Raw genomic sequence first — 27,082 nt, 5'->3', positions numbered from 1 at the left:
ATATGCTGCCCAACCATTACTTTGATTGGGAAACCCCTTTAAAGTAATGTGTTTTCTTCTTAAGTTATTAGGTTTCTCCCCTCTTCTTTGTCTTCATTTATTCTATTAGTTTACATAAAATCTGTCTCCATATGCAGCTTGCACACAGAAGTTTATGGAGAGGTGAGGAAGGAGGAGGCTGTTAATTGATTTATTGCCTTATTCTATGAAGTGGTAGAGTCTTATCTTCAATGAGTGTCAGAAGTGCTCTCTCTCACTCACAGTGTAGCAGAGTATCTCTTTTCCAGCAATCTTCTCCCTTCTCCATAGATTTCTATGTAAAAAGTAACTCAACCTGATAAATGAAGAAAATGTATTTCTTAATTAAGATATATTAACAAAGTTTCTTATATTCACCAGTGCTGTGATGACAAGTTGTTGTTTTTTTTATAATTAGAGGTACACTTTAAGTCTCTTAAGTTGTTCTCTTGTGGTTTCTATCCTCCTCCCGACATCCGCCATAATAGTACAGCGGGTGTCGGGTGTTTAAATATGGTGAGTGCTCGGAAGTCGAGTGGCCACCATAGCAGCCGGGTCTCTGCTGTTTTCTACAATGGAGACCCAGCATTTATGCCCACAATCAGTGCCCGCACTGATCACAGGCATTAACCCCTCTGGTGCCTCGTTGAAAGGTGACCGAGGTACCACTGTGGTGCCACCATTTTTCCGGAGATTGATGTTAGTATGACAGTTGGGAGCCTTGTGAAGGCTTGTCTTTAATATCTTTCTATTGTAGGTTTCTCTATGTAATCTGCAATAGAAATGCAGTTTTTTTTGTCATTGTAATTGTGAAGTTTTATCATTATCATTGTAGTGCATTGCATTAGTAATCAAACCCCCATTGGGGTTCAAGACCTCCTAGGGGGTCTAATAAATACAAAAAAAAAAAAAATTAAGAAAATTTTTTAAAAAAAAATAAATTAAAAGTTCAAATCAGCCCTCTTTCCCTAAAACACATATAAAAGTCCTTAGATACTGTAAAACACAAAGTGTCAAACCATCGTTTTTTCACAGTTTTGCCTCTAATAAAAAATTGAATAAAAAGTGATGAAAGCAATACCAATTCCCCAAAATGGTAGTACTAAAAAGAACACCCGGCCCCCCAAAAAAACACACCCTATGCATCCCCATACATAGAAGTGTAAAAAAGTTACGGGTGTCAGAATATGGCGACTTTTAGAAAAAAGAAAAATTTGCACAGTTTTAGATTTTTGTTAAGGGGTTAAAATGTAAATAAAACCATATAAATTTGATATCCACAGAATTGCACTGAAACACAGAATACAGGTGACACATCATTTTGGCTGCACAGTGAACGCCGTAAAACCGAAGCCCATAAGAAAGTCACATAAATGCAGTTTTTCCTGAAATCCACCCCATTCTGATTTTTTTCCAGCTTCCCAATGCATTGTACAGAATAATTAATGGCGGGAGCAACACGGTGGCTCAGTGGTTAGCACTGCAGCCTTGCGTTGCTGGAGTCCTGGGTTCAAATCGTGCCAGGAACAACATCTGCAAAGAGTTTGTATGTTCTCCCCGTGTTTGCGTTGATTTCCTCCCATTCTACAAAGACATACTGATAGGGAAAGATGTACGTTGTGAGCTCAATATGGGCCCTATATGGGGCTCACAATCTACATTAAAAAAAAAAAGAAGAATTAATGGCAGCATCGTGAAGGACAATTTTTCCCGCAAACATTTAGAACTTATATGGCTCTGAAAGCGGAAAAATAAAAAAATGACGGAATTTAGAAGGGGGGGAATCAAAAACAAAAATTTAAAATTCCTCCGGCGGGTAGTGGTAATAATAATAATACATTTTATTGATATAGCGCCAACATAAGGGGTTAAATATTCTATTGACTGCATTACCTTAGTCCCTTCTATGACTAACAAAACAGAGCCCATGTGGCTTACGGTAATGGTGTATAAATCCGCACTACTATGCACAGTTACATCCTTCTCAGTCTTTCCTATTTCTGTACCTGTGTCAGTCTTCACTGTAGTTCCGGAATTACATTCATGAACCAGATGGCTTCCGACAAACAAAACTATGTATAATGCCTAGATAGAGACGTTGTGCCGTGAATAGAACTGCGGAAAAGCAGGTAAAATGATAAAATGAATCATAGTTCTATAATGAAACATATGACTATCATCAGCCAGCAATGCTGCATTTAGAAGGATGGGGCCTCCAGGAATAGCATTTTAATTTGCTACTGCTTTCCATTACGGAGAAGATAGATTCTTATATGTCACACACACGTCAACAATATTGTGTGCTGAGACTTGGTTATTTAATTTTGATTTCTAAACCCTTTAGGCTACGAGTGATCTTGTCACATAGAGATAAAACTGCGTGTGATTACTTTCACAGGAGACAAAGACTGACTCAATTAGAAAGAAATAAAAATGGAATCCTTTGGAGCAGATGAAGAGAGAGGGGGCACATGTGGTTCGTGTTAGCCGAATGAAATAAGCGCCATCATTTGTATACTGTATGTTCGCTTGTTTCTAATTGTAACAAAGAACAATGTAAACATGAGCAAATCAAGAGCGGGATTTCTATCCAAATAACATGTTTATCAATAAGCGGCCCTGACACTGCATCTAAATTTGTGTATTCAATTAGCTGTAAGTGCTTTGTATCATCTTTCCTGCATCCTTCCCACATACCCACCTCATTACGTTGTTTCCATAGCTGTCAGTCAGAGGATGTTATATACTCAGGGTACAGAAGGCGAGAGTATATACTATATTGCTGGAGTATCCGAGCCAAAGAATGTATGAAATGTGTCAGTTATCCATACTGTGCATGTATTTGCCTTTATCACAAAGGGTACTTAGCATGGATTGTGAAGTTTCGGCAGAAATCTTTAAAAAAAAAATAGAGAAAATGACTTGAAATATGAAGCGGAATGGGTTTGTTTCATAAAGACAACCTGTAGCTTTAGATGTGTGTGGGCCAGTGGCATAACTAAAGACTTGTGGGCCCCTATGCAATCTTTTGTCCAGGGAACCTACCTCATCCTTGGTAGTGATGGTTACAGGTGCTAAGGAGTTTAATCCACCTTAGTTTGGTTAGGGAAATCTGTGGGTCTCCTTGGTTTATGGGCCAGATGGAAGCTGCAATCTCTATACTGATGCTAGTACTTATGGCCCCCCTAAGGCTCATGGGCCCTGGTGTGACTGCAGCCTCTGCAATTCCTCAAGTTACGCCCCTGGTGTGGGCCTTTGGGGTAGTGCTGAATTTTAACTTATTTTTAATAGTAAATTGTGAGCCCCCGTAGAGGGATCACAATGTACATTTTTTTCCCCTATCAGTATGTCTTTGTAGTATGGGAGGAAATCCACACAAACATGGGGAGAACATACAAACTCCTTGCAGATGTTGTTCCTGGTGGGATTTGAACCCAGGACTCCAGCACTGTGTTGGCTCTGAATTTTAACTTGTTCCCCCAAGTGGTGTCTGCATTCTCCCTATTCTGTTGCTAGATCCACCATGCTTCGTCGACAGTTTTCTGGCTGATGTCAGGGCCACCACAGAAAGAGAGCCATGGCCAGGCCAGTGCAGTGTGTAAAGGGGAACCCAGAACATTCAGTACATAAGTCTGCCGGCACTTGTGGTGAGACCATATAATGGGGCAGGTAACAGAAAGCCCCTTGCAGTACAGCGGATTAACAGCGTCTGTCTCTACAGATAAAATGTCTGATTGACTTAGGGGACAAATCAGACATATGCTACCTCTACACGCTCTTGCATGACATTCCCTCGAGCCTGAGTTGGCCCAAAAGGTCTGTCCCATCTAAAAAGACCATTACCATTAATTATATATGACAAGCGGAAAGTCTTCTTCCAGAATTTGCACTGAGGTCCAAGAGAAGTTCTGGTGTCTCTGTTGATCGTATATTTTCGGCAAGTTGACAAATTTTACCAAGGATCTGATATTCCTGTTGTGGGAGCATCTGAGCTGGTCCTATTAGGCTGAGTTCACATGGAGGAAAATGTTGAGGAATTTGGTGTGGAATTTCAACACTGAAAAAAATCCTCCCATTGACTTCAATGGGTTCCTTTTTCTGCTAGCGAATTCCTCACCCTCACCCTTAGACTGACAGCAGGAGATTTATGAACAATTCTTCTAATAATGCTAAATTATTGAATTTCACTACTTCGATGTTAAACTTATCAATCCAATTTGATAATAAAATATTTTAGAATACATATTAAAATCTATTTGAAAAACCCAATGGCATACATCATCTTATAGGTGAGGTCACCCTGAGTATTTTGGTGTTCTGTTAATCCAAATCTGTTCAGCCATTCCAAAGATATAAGCCATTTTAGCAACTATACAAATTAGGGTCTACAAGCCAATTGGGCGGTAACACGGCATGATATATACAGTAGCATATAGAGACCCCACCCCCAGAGAAACCATTTGTCAAGTATATCCTAATTTGCCTAAGCACAAAAAAGACTTATATCTTTGGAATGGCTGAACGGATTTGGATTCAGAAAAAATCAAAATACTTAGACGGACTGCGTCTATTGTCCATGAAAAACGACCATGCCTGTCTGTGCAAACAATCTGGGCACAAACCAGCTGAAGAAATGTCTGGTTATTGAGGACCAACGCAACCAATGGATATTATAAAGATTGTCTCCCAACAAGAACTCCTTTCTATGTAAAGTTGGCCATATACGTTACATATGTGTTGTTTAATCGCTCACTTTTTATTCCTACTGAATCCCCTATACACATGCAGACTCGATTTGGCTGAGCTTGTGTGTTTTCTCAATGGGAAGAGGGGAGTATGTCAGAGCCAAACCCGTCCAGCAGCAACTGATGCCCTGCGAGAATTGAAATCTAATCTTTCTTTTCCTAGACATTTGCCATGGGGGTGAAAGTTGGGACACCATGGGACGTCAGAAAGGGAGCGGGGCGGAGGGGGTGGGGCCGAGCGGAAGGGGGCGGGGACGCGTGGAGGGACGGGGCCAAGCAGAGCGAGCGTTTTTAGCAGGCAGGGAGAGGACCCGCTCTCTGCCTGAGCGTGAGGGGCGGCCACTGGAGCAGCGCTGCTCCAGTGGCCTCCCCAATCCACCGCTCAGCTTGTCCTGGACTGGCTTAGGTCAGCAAAAATGCTGCCCTCCCCGGGGCCCTGGCATAGCGCTGCCTGAAACGGTCGCTTCAGGTCGCCTCATGGGAGGTGCGGTGCTGCCCTATACACATAGATAGTTGGCTATCGCTGCCTACATTGCCATGTCTGGTGGAAAGGAATTTAATGATTATGGTCGCCTTAAACATTGCAAGAATGCTGCGTTTTTTGAGCCAAAGTCAGGAGTGGATTTAACAGAAGAGCTACCTAGATATTTCCCATTCCTCTGCAAGCCATTCCTGACTTTGGCTCAAAAAATTGCAGCAAAATCTTCAACATAAAACACTGAATTTCTGCAAGGTGGGGCCTCAGCCTAAAGCTCCATAGGAGACTCCAATGCACATTTTGTCTAAAATCAGCAGAGGATCCCAATGGACTCCATTATAGTCTATGGCATCCACGAGTGTCTGCTTTTTTTTTTTTTTTTTTTAGCAGAGGGGCTCTCCATCTTTTAGGTCTACCAAGCTCTAATGTGAACTTAGCGTAAAGGAGGCTCCTTCTATCATGGACCTGGACAATTCCTGCTTTACCTGGTCTGCTGTTGGTATAAAAGCTTTGTAATACACAATTTCCCAATTTTATTTGAAATGGGTTGTCTGCATGAGAAAAAACATATCCAGTTACATTGCAAAGAATAACAAGAGTAATAGAAAATGTGAAAATTTCTTCCATTCTTATCATTATACCATATACTATTTTTGGTTTTGTCAAAACATGGTGACAAGAATGTAGAGACTGGTAATTCGGGGACTTTCTTTAAAACTCTATTGCGTATTAGAGCCAAGCACAAACCCAAGTAGTAGATATTGCGATAACATCTCCAATGGCTCGGTATCCTATTTCCTTCCATATGCTTCAGTTATAGCTTCCCCGTCTCTCGTGTGAGGGGATGGAATATATTCAGGTGATTGAGTTTTATTAATGTCTCCTGTGAGGGTTAAGAAACCAGATGGATAGACATTATACAAACAAGCCGTTCTGTTTGTACAGTATATGGAGGAGACGGTCAACCTGTAGATGTCTGTCTGCCATGGACTTGAGGTATGAAGGCTGGTGAAATAGGAAAAGAAACTAGTACTGGTAGAATCCTAAAAACGTGGCCAGAAATATCTTATTGATCTATTTCTTATATTTTTTGATGTCTCCATACAATTTTTGTTATTGGAGTGCATCTACTAGACTCCTAGGATCCTCTTGTATGTGTCTTTAAAGGGGTTGGGCAGGACTTTGAAAACATGTCAACAGCGCCGCACCTCCCATGAGGCGACCTGAAGCAAGCGCTTCAGGCGGCGCTATGCCAGGGCCTCATGGAGGGCGGCATTTTTGGTTACCTAAGCCAGTCCAGGACAAGCTGTCCTGGACTGGCTTAGCACCGAGCGGTGGTTTGGGGAGGCCTCTGGAGCAGCGCTGCTCCAGCAGCCTCCTCTCACGCTCAGGCAGAGAGCAGGTCGTCTCTGTGCCTGCTCTCTGCCGGCGAACGGCGCTAAGCCCCGCCCCCTGCACTTCGCCACACCCCTCCACTCCGCCCACTCCTCCCGGCGGGGGGCGGCTTTCTGTAGTTCGCCTCGGGCGGTGAAAGGGGTAGGTTCACCCCTGCATGTCAGAAAGAGACATGTCCCTTGGTCATATGGCCCTGCTGCAACTCAGTCCCATTCATATTAATGTGACTAATGGACATGATGTCACTTCCTGAGGAGAAGAAGAAAGCAGCCATGTTTTCAAGTCCTGTATAACCCCTTTAAAAGGAATATATCGCCAAAGTATTTACTTATTAACATCAGATGTCAGGGAAATATATCACTTTATTCTGATCTGTTTTTGTTTTCTGATTGTAGTTTTTTTATTCTATTTTCTATACATGATTATGAGGGCGGCCATCTTGTCTAAGCTTATCATTTCTGTTAATAGAATTTAGCGATATGCTTTACAGCATACTCATGTCCATATTCTGCAATACTCTGGAGCTGATTCATTGAGATCTAGACATACTCGTGTCTATAGGAAGCAGATAAGCTGTGATATCATATATTGTCAGTGTAGGAAGTAAAGGGTGATATTAAATAAAGAGTCGTTATCTTCTATTGTAATACTCATAGAGGTGTTATTTTGATATTTTCTATTGTTATTCTGTATAGATAGATAGATAGATAGATAGATAGATAGATAGATAGATAGATAGATATTCTCTATCTCAAAAATTCCGAAAAATATGTTCAACATAAAAACTGTATCCATTTCCTTCACCTGTGATAAATTATTAGCTTGCTACCATTTTTTGCCTCATGATAAAGTAGCTTGTAGCACATATAGCATATAAGAATTATTTCTATTTTATTAATAGTCAGCTATTGCCAGTTACATATAATTGGGCGATACAACTGAGACAAAACCAACAGTATCAGCAGAGCCCAGTTGTAGTCTCTTTGAGGGAGAAGCCGCCACCTCCAGCACCACACAGGCAAAGCTATATGATTATTAATCTGAGAATTGGCATAAATGGCAGAATAAGTCCCATCAGCCTGGAGCCGCTGGCATGGGGGGTCCTCATGTCCACCCAAATTTCGCCCAAGAGAACCTTGCTCTTTCCACAATTTTACATGGGCATCTCCTTTCCATAGGTTAACGTCTCTTGTCTTGACCCTGCACAGGCTTCTTTGTACTAGCAGTCTCATCTTCTGCATTACATTGTTGGACCTCCACAGCTTTGCAGAACAAGGTGTACACCCACCCCAGGTTCTGGTACCAACCTGGTCTTATTCAACAGGTCTTAGTTGCCTATGCAATAAATAATACTGCACAACACCCTAGCATCCCTGCCTTCACAAGAAGCATTGGAGACATCATGTGGTTCCATCGAGGAACCTGCACAAGACTAACCCCCTGCAGAATAGCGACAGGACTGTATTTCCCATCACCACTCTTTAGAACCTGACCAGGATGTCTGTATCTGTCTGCTGCCAACCTCTGACAAATGGGACAAACACCAACACACAGCAAAAAAATCACGGTCTATATCAAGGATAGGAAAGTGCAGAATTCAGTATAATGCAAACATGTGAAACAAATGCACACACACACACACACACACACACACATCTATAACATTATATTATGGCTAATAGTAGCTATGGTCCAAATATATTTAGCACTAGAGGGAGGACCCGGCTTCGCACGGGTATATTACATTTTATGTTTGTGTAGTGGCCCCATAAGAATTGTACAATTTTGCACTGGTGTATTTTGTATGTGGTTTGTGTGTATGTCCATAAGCGTCATGTGATTATGTGTATCTCATTTTGGATGTCAGTGAAAAACCTGTGATCAGTTGTTATGGATACCTGGAGTAAAGCTGTATCTAATCCTTCCCCGTGTAGAACAAATGTGTGCCTACGCGCGTATCTAATCCTCTGGAGTGTGGAACTGTGTGTAGACGTGTGTATCTAATCCTACGGCATGTGGTACTCTGTGCAGACGTGTGTATCTAATCCTATGGCATGTACAACTGTGTGCAGACGCGCATATCTAATCCTCTGGAGTGTGGAACTGTGTGTAGACGCGCGTATCTAATTCTACGGCATGTGGTACTGTGTGCAGACGCGCGTATCTAATCCTCCCCCATGTGGTACTGTGTGTAGACGCGCGTATCTAATCCTACGGCATGTGGTACTGTGTGCAGACGCGTGTATCTAATCCTATGGCGTGTACAACTGTGTGAAGACACGTGTATCTAATCCTCCCCTGTGTGGTATTATGTGAAGAGGTGCGTATCTAATCCTACAGTGTGTGGAACTGTGTGTAGAAGCATGTATCCAATCCCCCGGCATGTGGTACTGTGTGCAGACGTGCGTATATAATCCTATGGCATGTGGTACTGTGTGTAGATGAGCGTATCTAATCCTCCCCCGTGTGATACTGTGTGCTGAGATGCGTATCTAATTCTCTGGCTTGTGGTACTGTGTGCAGAGGCATGTAGCTAATCCTCCAAAGTGTGGTACTGTGTGCACACACACGTATCTAATCCTCCCCTGTGTGGTATTGTGTGAAGAGGCGCGTATCTAATCCTTCGGCGTGTGGAACTGTGTGTAGACGCGCGTATCTAATACTACTGCATGTGGTACTGTGTGAAGACGCGTGTATCTAATCCTATGGCGTGTACAACTGTGTGAAGACACGTGTATCTAATCCTCCCCTGTGTGGTATTGTGTGAAGAGGTGCGTATCTAATCCTACAGTGTGTGGAACTGTGTGTAGACGCATGTATCCAATCCCCCAGCATGTGGTACTGTGTGCAGACGCGCGTATATAATCCTATGGCATGTGGTACTGTGTGTAGACGCGTGTATCTAATCCTCCCCCATGTGGTACTGTGTGCTGAGACGCATATCTAATTCTCTGGCTTGTGGTACTGTGTGCAGAGGCATGTATCTCATCCTCCAAAGTGTGGTACTGTGTGCACACACACGTATCTAATCTTTCCCTGTGTGGTATTGTGTGAAGAGGCGCGTATCTAATCCTTCGGCGTGTGGAACTGTGTGTAGACGCACGTATCTAATCCTACTGCATGTGGTACTGTGTGAAGACGCGTGTATCTAATCCTATGGCGTGTACAAATGTGTGCAGACGCGCGTATCTAATCCTCTGGAGTGTGGAACTGTGTGTAGACGCCTGTATCTAATCCTTCGGTATGTGGAACCGTGTGCAGACGTGTGTATCAAATCCTTCAGTGTGTGGAACTGTGTGCAGAAGTGCATATTTAATTCTCTGGTTTGTGGGACTGTGTGCAGACCCGTGTATCTAATCCTCTGGTGTGTGATACTGTGTGCTGATCTGTGTATCTAATCCTCTGATGCGTGTATCTCAGTTTGGATATCAGTGTTGTATTGTGCATGTGGAGTGACCGTGTGTATTGCAGTTGGAATATGAGTGAAAGTCTTGCAGGTTTGTATTGGCTAAGGGGGGGGGGCACTGTGTTTGAAATGCTGTATCTCAGCAACGGTACCTCCGAGCGAGTTGGAGTCTCGTCTTAAACCTTCCCGGATATCTGAAGTATCTCTGTACCAAATTTGGTGAAGATCGGTCCAGTCGTTTGGTTCGCATTAGAGCACAGACAGACAGACAGACAGACAGACAGACAGAAATTCATTTTTATAATATAGGGAGATATGCAATATTTTCAATGACAATCAAAATTCCATAAGATTTTTGGGTTTAGTAGCATGCATCATAATTAAGAGCTGTTTTATGGAATCTGAAATGAATGGGAGAAAGTCGCACCAGGAAATACAGTACAGTCTCCATCCTAAGAAACCAGAGAGTGATTGGGATCTGAATATACAGTTGTATCTATGGGTATAATGTCGCTACCTTACCTCACCTCCAACAGTACAATGGAGCTGTCAATAAGACGCCTGTACTCTAATGAGATGACTCTGCTTATTCTGTTCCAGTCTATTCAAAGGATGATGTGAGTGGGGACAAGTTGCAATCTATTACAGATCTGACACATATTTCACTACAAGATCCACAGCAAAAATCAAAGTCTACACTTGGATTTCTGCCACAAATGTGCAGTTTGAACTACTACGGGGCTGCACAAAGTTTGGCCCAATTCATTGTGGTTAATCTGCCAGCTTTTTCATGTGGAATCCATAGGAACAAGTAAATGCTACTTATTCTCATTGATGTTTTTTTCCCTCTCGGAATGTTTCCGTACCATATCAAGGGGGGTTGTGGAAACCTCAGGCACATGTATGGGATGTGGATTGTCACTTTACTCCCTGATGGAATCAAATCCTTTTCTGTGAATATAGACCACATTCACATGTCCGCATCCGCACACGTGTGGGGTCCGTGCATTTCAAAATAGCACCCCACCCTACCCATGTGACAGGTGGTGATCTGCAAAAGAGTACATGATAAGTAAACATGTGAGCATAGGTCCTAAAGACACTAATGACATATACGAAGGATATAAAGACAGGACCGTCATCTATCAGACATTTATAGCACACCAGGTGGCGGTACAATAAAAGTCTGAGATGGAAATACCACTTTATGGTTAATATGTGTGTATTATTCGGATATATGGTTTCCTTACGACATGCAATCACAATACTTTTTCCTTTCACACCAGAAGTAACAATAAGAAAAACTGTGAAAGAGACTTTTTTCCATGTGTCCCATTGTATAGCGTTGGCTGGGAGGGGGATGTAAGAAATCCATGCATGCAATGTGTAAACATGACCCGGCTTGTTTGTATGGGCCTCTTGTGGGTATCAGTTTTTGCATAATTAAGTCTTGTAAGAATGCGGCGGTAAATAAGACGTGTGCTCCTTTACACTCTGTCTGACCACTGGAAACAGCTCCAGAAATAATATTACTCTAGTAAAGCCAGCAATAACACACAATAGTGTTTTTAGGTTTTGTTTCCTACATGTGAGCCATTACAACATAATAAAGATGTAAAGTGTATCATACGATTCAATTACAATAACCCTTCATACAGGGTCGGCTCCAGGGACATGTGGACAGCCCCATGTCTACCTAAATCCTAAGGCTTAAGTTCTACGTATCGAACCACAGCTAAAAAAAAAAATGCATTTAGCGCAGAGTTTTTCATTGCTTTTTGCTGCATTTTTCTCAGCAGTTTTTCTTCCCTTATTAGGCTACAAGCTACAGAAAAAGTCGTTTTTTGTTGCAGATTTTGCTGTGGTTCTTGGAGCCAAAAAATGGAGTGGATTTAACAGAAAACGCGAAGAATAAGAGATTCTTTCATATTTCAAGCCACTTTTGACTTTGGCTCAAAAAAATGCAGCAAAAATAGCAGCTTTTCCGTAATGTGAGGCCTCAGTCTGAATATAGGCGGGTTCACGTCTGCGCCCAGTCTACGCTTTCGGGTTTCCAAGAGAAACTGGACAGGTGCCGGAAACCTGGCGGTCAGTTTTCAAACCCATTCACTTGAATGGGTTTGCAAAGTGAACCGCCCGTAAACGTCTTCTGCCTCTCCACGGCAAAACCGTTTTGTCTTTTTTTAACCGGGCACAAAGTCCTGCTTGTCTGACTTTGTGTCCAGTTAAAAAAAACGGTTCCCCGCGAACAGGCACAAGACTTTCAGCACCATAGAGTAGGGAAGGAATCACTAGTATCTTCTCCTTTGCACTTTTCTCTTTGCATGTTTTGTGTGGAAACTGAATGGAAACCACTCGGATCCCATTATAGTCTATGGGGTCTGCGTGTTATCCCAGGTAACCGCTTTTAATGCATATAGGTTTTTGTTCGGTGGCCCCAAGCGGACCCTGAATGGAAACCCTAACACAGACGTGAATGAGGCCTAAGGCTGAAGCCTCATGATGCAAAAAAGCTGAGTTTTTGTTGCAGATTTTGCTGCAGTTTTTTGAGTCAAAGTCAGGCGTTCCTTCATAATGAATGGAAATATAAAGCGAGTACTTTTTTTCTCCTTTCACTCTGGGCTTTGGCTGATAAAACGTGGCAAAAAAAAAAAAAAAAAATCACTTTTCTACAATGTGTGGCTGCAGCTTAAGAAGCTATAACATTGTGACTTACAGAAAGTGAAGTCAATCTGTGTGAAACTGATCTGTAACGTGAATTTGCAGCATTGGCTCAGTTACTATTACCTTATAGGCATCCAGGATGATAATAATAGAGAGATACATAGAATGTGGGATTTATTTTGATAGAAGTATGTCCTAATCTTTAGATCTATAATAATAATTGATTATTCTCCTATGACATAATGATGACTGAGGCCTCTCTTTTGGGGAGGGGGGAGGGGGTAGATCTACTATTAATGTAACCTTTCCCCATTACAGCAATATTCCATATTTGTGTTTTTTGTTTTTACTGCTGTATTCCAAAAATCATAACTTTTTAATTTTCTGTTTATGAGCTATATGAGGGCTGTTTTTTTGCAGGACAATTTTTGCTTCCATTTAATATAATTTATCTACTAAGTGGGTTACTTTTATTTAAGTTATGTTCACTGTGCAGTAACAATGACATATTATCATCATTCTGCAGGTCAGTAGAATTAGGGTTTGTTCACAATACCGTTGGTGTCCTGTCAGCAGTGTCTGTGGCTACTGTCCATACAAGATTTTAGCACCGGACACTAGCTGGTCCATTTGCAATTTCCATTCATTTCAATGGGATTTTATCTTGTGTCCTTTAGTGTCCGTTTACAACCATTTCTGTTTTTTCTAGTGGACAAAAAAATCCTACATACAGGACTTTTCTGTCTGTTTGTAAAAACGGACAGTAATTGCCAGGTTATTTTAACATTGAAATCTATAGGCAATGGACATATAATGGACAGTGACTGATAGCAACCAGTTATTGTCCGTTTGTGTCTGTTATGATAGGTCTCCGTTTTTTTTTTTTTAATGAAAGCGGACACCAACAGTAGTGTGAACCCTACCTTACAGCAACATTATAGTTTTCTACATAAAAAAAAATCAATACTTTGCAAAAAAAATTATTTGCATTGTCTTATTCTATGACCCATAACCTTTTATATGCCTATATATGGAACTATGGAAGGGTTTTTAGCTGGTTAAGTTGCAGTTTTTATTATTTCTATCTTGAAGAATATGTATAGCGTTTTACTTAATATTTTTAGGATATTAAGCAGCAAAAAAATAGCAAATCAAACATTTGGATTTTTTTTCTAGTTACATATTTTACTATATAGGGTAAGCAGTTTTATATTCTAAAACATTGGATACTTTCACATGTGGCAATAAATTGCTCTCTTATAAATTTTCTACTTTAATGAATCCTTTAAACCCCAAATTATCGCAGGTCAATAAACCTTACAGCTTTTCTTATTTAGTTCCTTCTGGCACATCGCATTTAGGATATTGACACATTATACCTGATAATCCATTTACCTGAGCTAAAGGTCATTTTTGGTTTTATATAATAATGTACTTACCGTAAATGTAATAAAAACATATCTATAAGAAGATATATAACCTTATTATTACAGATATAACATACTGTGAGATATAACACTTTACAGGCTGAATACAAAAACAAAAGTAATTGTTTAATTGTATATAAGATATGTATATACTGTATATTATACTTTAATGTGTGTATATATATATATATATATATATATATATATATATATATTAGATAGATAGATAGATAGATAGGCAAATAAATAGAAAAGTTGTAAAAAATGTAATTTTTAAAAAACTTAATTCTTTCAGTTTAGATAAAAGTAGATAAATATATTTAAAATAGCAATAAAATAAAAATGATTAGGTATTTAAATTGGAATTCTAAAACAAAAAAATCTAAAATTTAACATGTTGCTTTGTTGTTGGTTTGTTTTGGGTTTTTTTTATTCTTTTTTTAAATATTGACCAAAAACTTGTGCATGGGAATGAATTTTCTTACAATTACAATTTTATATATATTTTGGGTAATGTATTTTTGATTCTTCTTTTATAAAATATACAAAAGTGTTCTACACAAACAAAAAGGATACAATAAGTATCAAAAATATTCTAAACATATGTCTTTATCATAAACGTTCCTTTTGAAGACATGATTCCTAAAAACAACGTTGATGGAACTTGAGAATGTATTTTATAAGGAAAAAAGTGGTAAAACATATAAATAAAATGTATCCTTTATTTTTTTTTTAACTTTAATAACATTTTTTACTATTTTCAGTTAACAAATTTGATATTTTTTTTATACCAAAAATCAATAAAAATTGTAAAAAGCAGCAAATTCCTGGTAAGTAAGGAATATAATAATATTGTACTAAACAAATATCTGATAAAATGAATATGTAGATTCTAGATCTTATATTTTATTCTTTATTTTATTTATTTATGCATATCACACTCTATCTTTAACCCTTACAGTGACATGCACAGCTGTTTTTTGGAAGGATATGCTTGGCTTCGAGCAAATCTTGAGATTTTTATACTATTATTACATTTTTGTGGACTATCTTTGTCTGTGGGGTTTTGTACATGCAGTATGGCATTAGTAACATTTGTAGATGTAGGAACTATCTGTTTTATATATGGAGAGGATATCAGCAACTGATGGTTCTTATATAAAATACTTCTATATAGGGTTACAGATAATATACCCAAATACAGCACAATAAGAGGTAGGAGTTAGTAAAGGCACAAAATAATAGGAATTGGTAATCAAATGGAATTATAAAAAAAAAAAAAAAAAAAAAATATAAAGCAAATTCATGTACATCAGGGGTTGTATCCAGCTCTATGCTGTAACTTGAAGTCCCTGTATCCAGCCAGGCACAGTGGGAATATGGCTGCCCACCACTGACCTATATCCTGCACAGAGCACATGATATGTGGTTTATGTATTTATTCCCCATGTAAATAAACAATTAGAGAGCATTACACAGAGCAGAAATGTAAATCTATTCCCAGATGTTGCCTCCATCACATCCACTATTGCATTGAGTGATTATGAGCCCCATTGCCCTCCTGCCCACTATATATAATGCAGGGAGGTCATTCCCTCTACAACTAGGGTCTACAGCCTGTGGCTTCCCAGCTATTCTTACACTACAACTCCCAGCATGCTCCATGTAGCAGACTACTCTCCATAGAGTCATTCACTGCTCAGTAATGATGGAGGGGCAGGTTGGGCTTTTCTGATGGAAACATATGAAAGAGATTTAAGGCTGCAGCAGGATTACACATAGAGGTGTCCTATATAATCCTATAGTCTTCACTTATAATTATATGAAATATAGTGGAAATAATGCACTTTATAGGATGCATATTCACTAAATTATAGCAAGTCTACCCTTACTGTGCCCATATAGTGTAAGGTAATGACATGGAAGAAAATACACATATAGTAAAGAGAGAGGAGGATGGATCATAGAGGAGTATGGCACATCATGTATATTGTAATGTACGAAGCTCCAACAAATGGAATCTGTACTAATATTACATCATAAAAGTAGTAGGTGGCAAGAAAAATGAGACAGCTATAGCTACACAATAATTCATCCGTGTATTCGGTATCTGTAGATTTCTCTAGCTTTCTGTCTATTTAGTCATCTACCCAATGTATGGATCTTATCTATCTGCAGCTCAGCCTCTTACTAGCTCATAGTTATCTCTTTACATATATTAATCTCTCTTTGCAGCTTAAGATACTTGTAATGTATATATATGTATATATATATATATATATATATATATATATATATATATATATATACACACATTATATTCTATACATTATACCTTCTAATAATTATCTCTTTGCAGCTTAAGATACTTGTAATGTATATATATATATATATATATATATATATATATATATATATATATACATTATATTCTATACATTATACTTTCTAATAATTAATTATCTAGAGTCTCTAATCTTTTTTCTAACGATATTTCTATTTATCTGTCTCTCAATTTCTTTCATAACTTTAATATCTACAGCATCTATTTCTCTATACATCTATCTACACTATCTATCGATCCACATCTTTCCCTTCCGATGTATCTATTTATCTGCCTATCAATATTTCCAATATATCCATTTTTTATGTATAACATATATATATCTATATCTATATCTATATATATATATATATATATATATATATATATATTCCTCTCATCCACTATCAGATTTATTTTCGTTAGATATTCCGAATCAGTTTGTCTACCTCTCACAGTCTCTCCCTATGATATCTATCTATCTACATATCTATTTTCTTTAAACCTAACGAAATATCTATCGCTATTCCTCCTATCTATCTATCTATCTATCTATCTATCTATCTATATATCTAATAATACAGCATTCTGCCTCTATCTCTTTATATCTATATCCTTTCAATGCAACCATATATTTGCCCCTCAATATTTATCCCATATCTATATCTATTCACCCATCTATCTACCTGCCGAAAAATCAGAAAATTAGGCATCAAACCAAATAAAGTGTTCTGCCCCTTTTTCTACACTCTTTTCTATTTTTGCTTAATGTTAGCTAACCTGTGAGACTTGCAGACATCTTTTTCTATTGGCTATGTGTGTCTCTTCTTGAAAGCGTCTAGCGCTTTATATTTGTATCTATTATCTATCTCTGTATATCCATCCATCTATCCATCCATCCATCTATCTCTATGAATAAGTTAAGTGGAACCAATCCCACAATTCTGACTATAATAAGCACATTTCAGCTCCTCACAGAGTTGTGTTCCATTATGTAATATTACAGCAGACATGATACATATGGTTGAGATGGCAGTGCAGTAATATCTCCTATTCGGTGAGTCCAGGATAACATGGAGGTGTCTGCGGCTCCAGAGCCTGTACAAAGGCTGATCCTCGGAGATTGTGGGGAGACTTGGGATATCCGCGGCCATTCACACTACAGGAGTTACTGGTGGTGCGGTTATTATTACAGTATATTATCAGCCTGGTACAACAATCCTGCAATTGTAATAACATTAGCAAGTCAGAGTAGTATTCATACATACATATATAGTTAAATAGATAGAGATTAGTTGTGAAATAGTCCATATGTTTTCATGAAAAATGTTCTGATATGCATTGTGGCTTATGCTTCATAAGTAATTTCTCTGCCATACGCAGTAAATGGAGAAATGTCAGATATTCACATGAAGCCCTATGGAATAGACTGACCACAGTGTAAAGTCCGAGCAACAAGACATGGCCGCCCTGGTGCATCTGGAGTCTAAGGCTGCATTGATGGAATATTTACTGTATTTGGATGTATACAATGTCATAGATTGCATTTAGACTTTAGATGATTGATAGATAGATAGATAGATAGATAGATAGATAGATAGATAGATAGATAGATAGATACCATCCACATCTATCTATCTATCTATCTATCTATCTATCTATCTATCTATCTATCTATCTATCTATCTATCCATATTTCGCTATAGTAGATATTAGTTTATACTAGTTTTTACTTTTTCCTTGTACTGGATTACTTTTAGTTACCATTTGCATTAGTTTTATCCATGTTATAGATTTCCTATCCTTGGGACTATACCGTGTACAATGTATTGGCTGGTACATGACTGAGCACAAGAATCTATATAGATGTAGACTGACTACAGAATAAGAATCTGTGTAGGTTTATAAGATCATGTTATTGCCAAGTATCCTTCAGGGCAATGCAAATATACCTACAGTAAATAAGATTGAATTGAGATTAAGATAAATGTTTAAAACAAGAAAAATTTTTTTGTAAGAGTAATAAGTATGCAATGCAATTGAATAAAAAAGAGATTATGTATATATATTTTATATATATATATATATATATATATATATAATATAATATATAATAATATAATATAATAATATAATATAATAATATAATATAATATAATAAAATGAATATTACAACAATAAATAGGTAATTATAATGTAAATACAAACAAAATAACAATATGCAAATATAATAACATGTTGAAATATGCAACCATTATTCAAATAGTACATTATAGCATAAAAATTAGTTAATAATAGAAATATCTTTCAGTTATGAAATATCATGAACGGATATATAATATTATTAATGTGTGGTGTATTTTTCTAAGTCCTGTATTAATAAGCTTTATGGTAATATTTGTTGCTTTAATGTTTCCACATTGACCTTTGCTCCCTGGTTGTTTTGCAGACTCTAATTATCCTACAAGACCAACACCAATTATCCTAATTATCCAATGGGCCGATCTGTATGTGCTCGGTGTTATTACATGGCGTATGCTAATCACTAGGTAACCTGGTCCTGACATTAATCTTAGTGCCAGGCTGCACAGGACAAGGGATATTTGGATATGGCCCCAAACACGTACATAGGCCACTATGGAGGTGACCTCTACTGTCCCAGCCCACATTACCCCAAATCACAAGAGACCCCCGAGATGTCACTCAGCTCCACCCGACAGGAACACACACTGAGTGGGGGGATAGGAGAATATATACAGTATTGTGGCTGCATGTATATGACATATACATACTGCCTACAAATGAATCTCCATCCTGAACTCTTATTAATAGGAATATTCCAGGTACACAGGGAGTATGGCTGCCACCAAAACTAGTGGTCACCCCACAGACAGACAGAAGGACATCTGTATATGTACAATATGTGTGTGTCACCAGGGGACATGTGGGGAGGAATCAGATGATACTTCACCAAGTGTCTTATGTAACATATAATAACTGTCCTGAAAGCAATGAGACAGAGGGGTCAGCGCCAGCCATTGTATATAGGGGGGTGAAGCCATGGACTACAGACTCCCTGTGACCATACTGAATGGCGGCAAGACTGACTATAGATGTGATATAGCAGGAGAGACCTTGTGTTATTATGTGGGAAGTAGTGACAATAATAATAATAGTAAATAAGTTGTTGTTATTGGTATGAATAGTAGTGGTAATAACAGTTTAGTAGAAGTAGTAAAAGTTGTTATTATTAATAGTAGTAATAGTAGTAGTTATTGTAGATAATGGTATTAGAATTAGTAGAAGTAGTGTTATCCTTATTATTGTTGTTATTGGTATTATTAGTAGTAATAGTGTTTTAATTGTTATTAATAGTAATAATAGTGTTGCTATTATTGTTGTTATTTGTATTACTAGTAGCATTAGTAGAATTATTGCTGTTATTGCTATTGTTATTATTAGTAGTAGTAGAAGTGTTGTTATTATTATATGAAGTATTACTAGTAGTAATAATGTTATTGTTTATTTCTATTCTTAATAATAGAATTGTTGTTATTGCTATTATTATAATTATTATTGGGATTACTCGTTGTAGTAATAGTGTAATGATTCTTATTGCTGTTATTATTATTAGTAGTGTTTTTGCTATTATTATTAATAGTAGAATTGTGGATGTTATTATTATTATAAGTAGTAGTAGTAGTAGTAGTAGTAATAATAATGTCATTGTTTTTACTGCTATTATTATTAGTAGTAGAATTATTGCTGTTATTATTATTATTATTATTAGTAGTAGTAGTATTGCTAGTAGTAGTAGTAGTAGTAGTAGTAGTAGTAGTAGTAGTAATAGTGTTATTGTAGTTTTGGGTATTATTATTATTATTATTAGTTGTAGAATTATTATTAATTATTATTATTATTATTATTATTATTATATTGTTATTATAATATTGTTATTGCTGCTGCTGTTATTATTATTATTATTTTCAATAATAATTATATGAGAAATAAATACTAGATAGAAATCAGCTGGTACAGCAGTTCAACAAATACTAACCTTACTAAATATAAAACTAATAATGAAGTCAGGACTATTCCTGCCAATGCTTTGTGATACTTCTGTCTTCTTCTTGTTGTTATTAATAAATTCTAGGCTTCTATCATTGTTACTAATAGATTTTCTGCATCTATCTATGTATTGTCAGTCTTAGCATAGCCTGGCATGGAGCTAGTTAACCATAGCCCTGAGCCTGTGTCCTGCAGTGTGCCTGGGACTTACCGCATGTCAGAGGGTAAATATCCTGTATCCAGTAATCCAGGTGCAGATCAGGCTTGAGAGGACTGAGCAGAGAGTATGGAGGCTGCCACCAGTCTGCTGCCTGTCACTGCACAGCTCCAATAGCAGGGGGCCATTCTTCCCAGCCAGCCCATATAGGAGTGCCCAGCCATAGTGACACTGCAGCCCTGCCCTGCCCAGCCCACGTTGTTATTAGAGGGAAATACAGAACTTACACTGTTGCACCAAGAAAAGGAAGGGTCTTCTTATTCACCTTTAATTCTCCATTCCTGCCACCGAGCAGAGCTGTGCAGCCTGGATCTATCTGGCCTTCTCCTGTCAGGTCCTCCAGCTGGATACAAGGGGGAACCCCGACCTCAGTCATGGGTAAGTGGCTGTGATCCCAATGCACAGAGCTGTCAAGGCTTCCTCTATGCATGCCCTGTTCCTGTCCTAGCAGCCAGTTCAGGATCATTTGCAGTCAGTGTTCTCTACTGGAGGCTTCTTGCACTTAATGTTGCATTGCAATAAATAGTTGTCAATGGCAGTAACCCATTCACTGCCAGTCAGGTGAGTAAATGCTTTGCTGACTGTCACCTACCCAGAACTAACTAGCTTGGCATGCCTCTGTCCACAGAACCTGCCTTTGGAGAAGTCAACCAGCTAGGAGGAGTGTTTGTGAATGGAAGACCCTTACCTAACGCCATCAGGTTGAGGATTGTGGAGCTGGCTCAGCTGGGAATCAGGCCTTGTGACATCAGTAGACAGCTTAGGGTTTCCCATGGATGTGTCAGCAAGATACTGGCTCGATACAATGAGACTGGATCCATCCTTCCAGGAGCCATTGGTGGCAGCAAACCTCGGGTGACGACCCCGACTGTGGTGAAACATATCAGGACCTATAAACAGAGGGACCCTGGGATCTTTGCCTGGGAAATCCGGGACAGGCTGCTGGCTGATGGGGTGTGTGACAAGTACAATGTGCCCTCAGTCAGCTCTATCAGCAGGATCCTCAGAAATAAGATTGGAAATCTGTCCCAGCAAAGTCACTATGACTCCCATAAACAGCATCACCATCCTACAGCCGCCTCAGCCCTACAATACAACCACATTTATTCCTATACCAACCCCATGGCTGCAGGAGGCAAAGTGCCCACACCGCCTGGCATGCCCTCTATACCCAGCACCATGGCCATGCCCAGGACATGGCCCTCATCACATTCTGTCACCGACATACTGGGGATTAGGTCTATCACAGATCAAGGTAAGCGACCTAGAGCTCTTTTATATGTTGTTATTATTATTATTATTATTATTATTATTATTATTATTATTATTATTAATAATAATAATAGATGATTGATAAATAGATAGATAGTTATGATACATATACTGTACGATAGATACAAGGACAAGACGATGTATGTAGATGAATGTAAGATATATAACTTAGATAAGGTGGAAAGACACGACATGTAGGTAGATCAGAGGTAGAAGCATCGAGGGCTTAGAAAGATACATCTAAAATATATATTAGATAGATACATGAATAAATATAAATTAGATGGATACACATATAAATATTTCATTGATAGAGTGATATATATATATATATATATATATATATATATATATATATATATATATATTAGATAGATAGGTAGATTCTGGAAGACGTATTAAATATAACAAGACTATTTCTCTGTAGAATGTCTTAACCTTCACAGTCAGTTTTCCAGATGAAATATTCTCAATTTCACGTAATGTATTTGTTACTAGAATCATCCACACTTCGCTCCATAATCTTACCCATAACATTATAATAGTTACTAGATATAATAACAATATTACTAAAAGATAAAAATCTAAACATGGAAATTAAAGACGCATTCAGATAAAATTAAAGTAGATACATAAAATGTTAATGATATTAGAAATACACATAATACATATCTATCTATCTATCTATCTATCTATCTATCTATCTATCTATCTATCTATCTATCATTTCCATCTGTTCCTCCATCTGTAATTATTTTCTATGTACCATCTCTTTCTATTATCCGTCTATAATTACTATTTGTTATATCGATAATATAACATAACATATTTTTCATTTCTTCAGCCATGCATCTATATTTTATTATGTATCTAGTATCTCTATGATGTCAAAGATATAAAATATTATGGATATCAGAAATATAATAAGAGTAAGAATATTTAGTTATTCTGTCTATCTATGTCTATATAAAATCAATCAATCTATCTCTATATAATATCTATTTATCTATCATCTATACATAATAGCTATCTATCGCTATATAATATCTCTATCTATCTCTATATAATATTTATCTATCTCTATATAATATTTCTATCTACTCTATCTATCTATCATCTATCTATCTATCTATCTATCTATCTATCTATCTATCTATCTATCTATCTATCTACCTACCACATATACATGTATTCTTAATATTTAGACACCAGTTCCCATACACACTTGTGTCATGTATATCTCCAGGTATTAACCAATTAGTTCCCGTCACCGCTTCTATAAAGCACATAATAAGAAGCTTCCTTGGGTAGTATATGACCAGTGTGAGGACCCCCTGGCTTTAGCAGCCCCAGCTCCTGTGTAGCTTCTCCACCTAATACTTGTAGACATGCTGAGAAAACTGTATATAAGGAAGATCAGGTCTAATAGAGCTGAAGGGTGAAGAAGTGCAGGGGCAGCTTTTCACTTTTACTGGGGCCTGTGTCATCAGCTCTGAGCCTGCTGGAAATTAGGGAAAAGTTTCACTTCTCTCGTTTGTGCAATCAGACTAAATTTACCCAGACAGGAAGTTCAAATGTCAGATAATTGGTTTCATTCTGAGGCCCAGAGTACAAGCTCTGGGCATAATGTGAACAGGACCCTTCACCTAGAGACTCATTTTCTGCTTATTTCCCTGCAGACCTTGGTCTCTTAGGCTCTATCTCCCATACTGATACCCCAGTAACCCTGTAAAGATCCAGCTTTCTCAGTCTAAGACAGTCAGTGCCTATCAATGACTTAATGAGACAAAGTGCTTTATCCACTTCCCTATAAAGAGCCAGAGACTGCTCTAGAAATATACACAGATTACCATTTCCTGAATTGGCCTAACATTGGAGAATTAGATTACAAATTGGGAATGTTTGTAGATCCCCCTAATGGTTTCCTCTCTTATTAACACCACATTGGCAGTCAGGCCTCCAAGGGAACTGTCTGGAGTTGTTCCTCTATGTCTCAGATTTTTGGGGAAAAGATTCCTGAAGTGTGTACAGGGGTCTGCTCTGCATTGCTCAGGCCATTAGCCTGTTCTTTGTGAGCAAATTGCTAATTTATTGGACAAAGCATTGTTTCTGACATGGGGACAGCTCTTTCCAGTGGGGAAAGTGTCAACTGGTTGTTATTAGGCCAAGCGACTACAGGGGAGAAGGGTCCTGGGGAGAGGATTTTTCATTTAGGCTTTATACTTGGATTGTACAGACATCTGGATAGTCTAGATATACAAGGTTGCATGCAAAAAGCAGACACAAGCTAAATACAAATGTAGGTAATGCATGGTGTGAACGTGGGCGCAAAATGATAAAAGATCTGATACATATTACACTATAAATATATAACCATATATAATAAATACAGTATCCTGAAATATAATTGGGACATTATAACACAATATAATTTCTTAAACATCTTTCATATTCTATTCTATAGAAAATAATATTTTATTCTATTTTCATGTTCTATACAATGCATATTATGTTTATTGATACATGGATTATTTTAGATTTTATTTTATTTACCATAAGATATAAAAATAACAACTAAAATATAATAAATAATTAGGAGGGTATCAATAGAGAAATAATATTAATATTGTATATTATCACATCCTTTACAATGATAACCTAGGACTGATGGACTAAAACTAACAAGATTTTAAATCTTAGGCTGTATTCCTACACTATATACTGTAGTACATTATAAAATAGAGTAATTCCTACCAATTTGTTCTATTATATTTATTAATAATTAACCATTATTATTATTATTATCATTATTATTAGAATTATGTATTATAATACATGTCTAATATAATAATAATATAATTAGACAATAATAATAATAATAATAATAATAATAATAATAATTATTATTATTATTAGTAGTAGTAGTAGTAGTAGTAGTATTATACATGTTGTTATCCCAGCTCTATTACAAGGTGCACACTAAGGCTCCTTGACCCTACCAGCCACTTTAGGTCTCCATTGTTGTCACCCTACTTTTCCACACGACTTTTCCAGAGCCTTCCTCCTGTACAATCCGGAATGACAGATCTTTCAGCTTTGCCTGCATTGTGAGAATGACTCTGGAAAGTTTTTCCCCCCCTCACTGTAAAATAAACATTTCAGACAAATTCTGGAATGCTAAGTATTTTCCATATTTAATCCCTTCTTCAAACACAGGCCGCACTTTATTTCCCCAAATTCTAGAGGCTGCAGACTATTTTTCTTGTAGTCCCATTTTCTTACTAGATGGGAATGAATACATGGAGGACTAGAAGTCCCAGCTGTCACATGAGGCAGTGATTAATGAGCCCTGTGATTAATGACTGCGGCTAATTATTGCCTTCTCCCCCCATGACATGGGACTCTATTGCAATGCTCTGGATTCAGCCTCAAATCCACAAGATAGCCACATTTCCATTTACACTGAAAACATAGGAACTTCCATTTTATTTGCATCTATGAATTTCACACATTGGGGAGAGCAGACTGCAGGATACAGAAAGCCAAGATATACACTGAGTGGAAGTGCTCACTCACCACAAGATTATACTAACCTGAGTCCAGGGCCTGTAATTATATGTGGGGAGAGAAGTGACAGGGAATGAGGCAGGGTTATACACTGACAGATAGAGGCAAGCACATTTACTCATAATAACCATACATAAATAGAAAAATAGATATTAAAATAGATTAATAGAAAACCAGAGAGAAAAATGAGATAAATATAAAATAGATGAATATTGAGGATAGATATAGATAGATAGATAGATAGATAGATAGATAGATAGATACATAGATATTGGATGGCTAGATAGATAGATAGATAGATAGATAGATAGATAGATAGATAGATAGATACATAGATATTGGATGGCTAGATAGATAGATAGATAGATAGATAGATAGATAGATAGATAGAAATATAGATATTGGATGGATAGATAGAAATATAGATATTAAAAATAGAAAAAAATGGAAAAACAGAGAAAAATGTGATAAATATAAAATAGATGAATATTGAGGATAGATAGATAAATATTAGATGGATAGACAGAAAAATAGATATTAAAAATAGAAAAAATAGGAAAAAAGAGAGAAAGATGTAATAAATATAAAATAGATGAATACTGAGGATAGATGTATGTATTCAAAATATATTATAGAAAGAAAGACTTTATGAGTTAGATTTTTTCTAGACCCAAGCAAGAATGCAAAAGGATTGACCCCAGCAGATATATATATATATATATATATATATATATATATATATATATATATATATATATATATTCACATTTCTAACGATAGATCCATATATGATTATGGGACAGATATTAAGGTTAGATAGATATATAGGGCTTTATGTTTTAATAATTTATTTATGGAATGTTTATTTTATTTTTTTTTATAAAGGTAAATGTATCTATGTGTATGTAATCTTCCTGTATTAATGCTTTCATAAGACATGCATGTCCTGGAGAATAGATACATTTTTTTTTACTACACCATAAGTATAGGATCATTGTACAGAGCTGAGCTTTGTCTTTGACGCTATGTAAGTTGATGTCAAACTACGTGATCCATGGTTGTGCATGTAATATGATTATATAAGGTCTGCCATGTTAGAGCTGTGTTACTGACTGATGCTCCTATATGCCCACAGTCAGTGACACTTCACCCTACCATAGTCCTAAAGTAGAGGAATGGAGCAGCCTGAGCAGAAATGGTTTCCAGTCTACACAGCACATGATCAATGGACTGGAGAAAGGCTCCTTAGACCAGGAGGTCAAGTATAGTCAAGTAAGTGCATACATGATATAGTAGATAATGTTACTACAACTGGGTGATGTGACTGCATATTTGCCAGTATGTTAATAGTACAAAAGCTAGTCGGACCTAGATAAAACAGTGGCAGTTTTAGCTACACAAGCGATGCCTGATCTTTATATCATCCTAGATTTATGATTAAATTGTTATTATAATTAGAATTATTAACAATAATTATTTCACGTTGTATTATTAAACTTTAC

General features: G+C 37.3%; 1 protein-coding gene across 2 annotated transcripts in view; it reads left to right on the top strand.

Moving 5' to 3' along the window:
• Nucleotides 1-21,110: 21,110 nt before the first annotated feature.
• Nucleotides 21,111-27,082, top strand: part of PAX9 (paired box 9) — a 32,432-nt gene continuing 26,460 nt past the window's right edge. The window contains exons 1-3 of one of the 2 annotated variants that reach the window (XM_075282908.1): nucleotides 21,111-21,119; nucleotides 21,370-21,996; nucleotides 26,716-26,852. In XM_075282908.1, coding sequence (XP_075139009.1) covers nucleotides 21,116-21,119; nucleotides 21,370-21,996; nucleotides 26,716-26,852 — 768 coding nt within the window. In that variant the 5' untranslated portion in view covers nucleotides 21,111-21,115. Of the gene's footprint in view, nucleotides 21,120-21,353; nucleotides 21,997-26,715; nucleotides 26,853-27,082 lie in introns of those variants that run through there. The other variant, XM_075282907.1, reaches the window with a different exon arrangement.

This window comes from Leptodactylus fuscus, chromosome 7 (assembly GCF_031893055.1).
Source record: "Leptodactylus fuscus isolate aLepFus1 chromosome 7, aLepFus1.hap2, whole genome shotgun sequence".
Taxonomy (NCBI): Eukaryota; Metazoa; Chordata; class Amphibia; order Anura; family Leptodactylidae; genus Leptodactylus; species Leptodactylus fuscus.
Note: the sequence above shows the minus strand (reverse complement) of the source record. Positions and strands in the feature narration are given on the sequence as shown.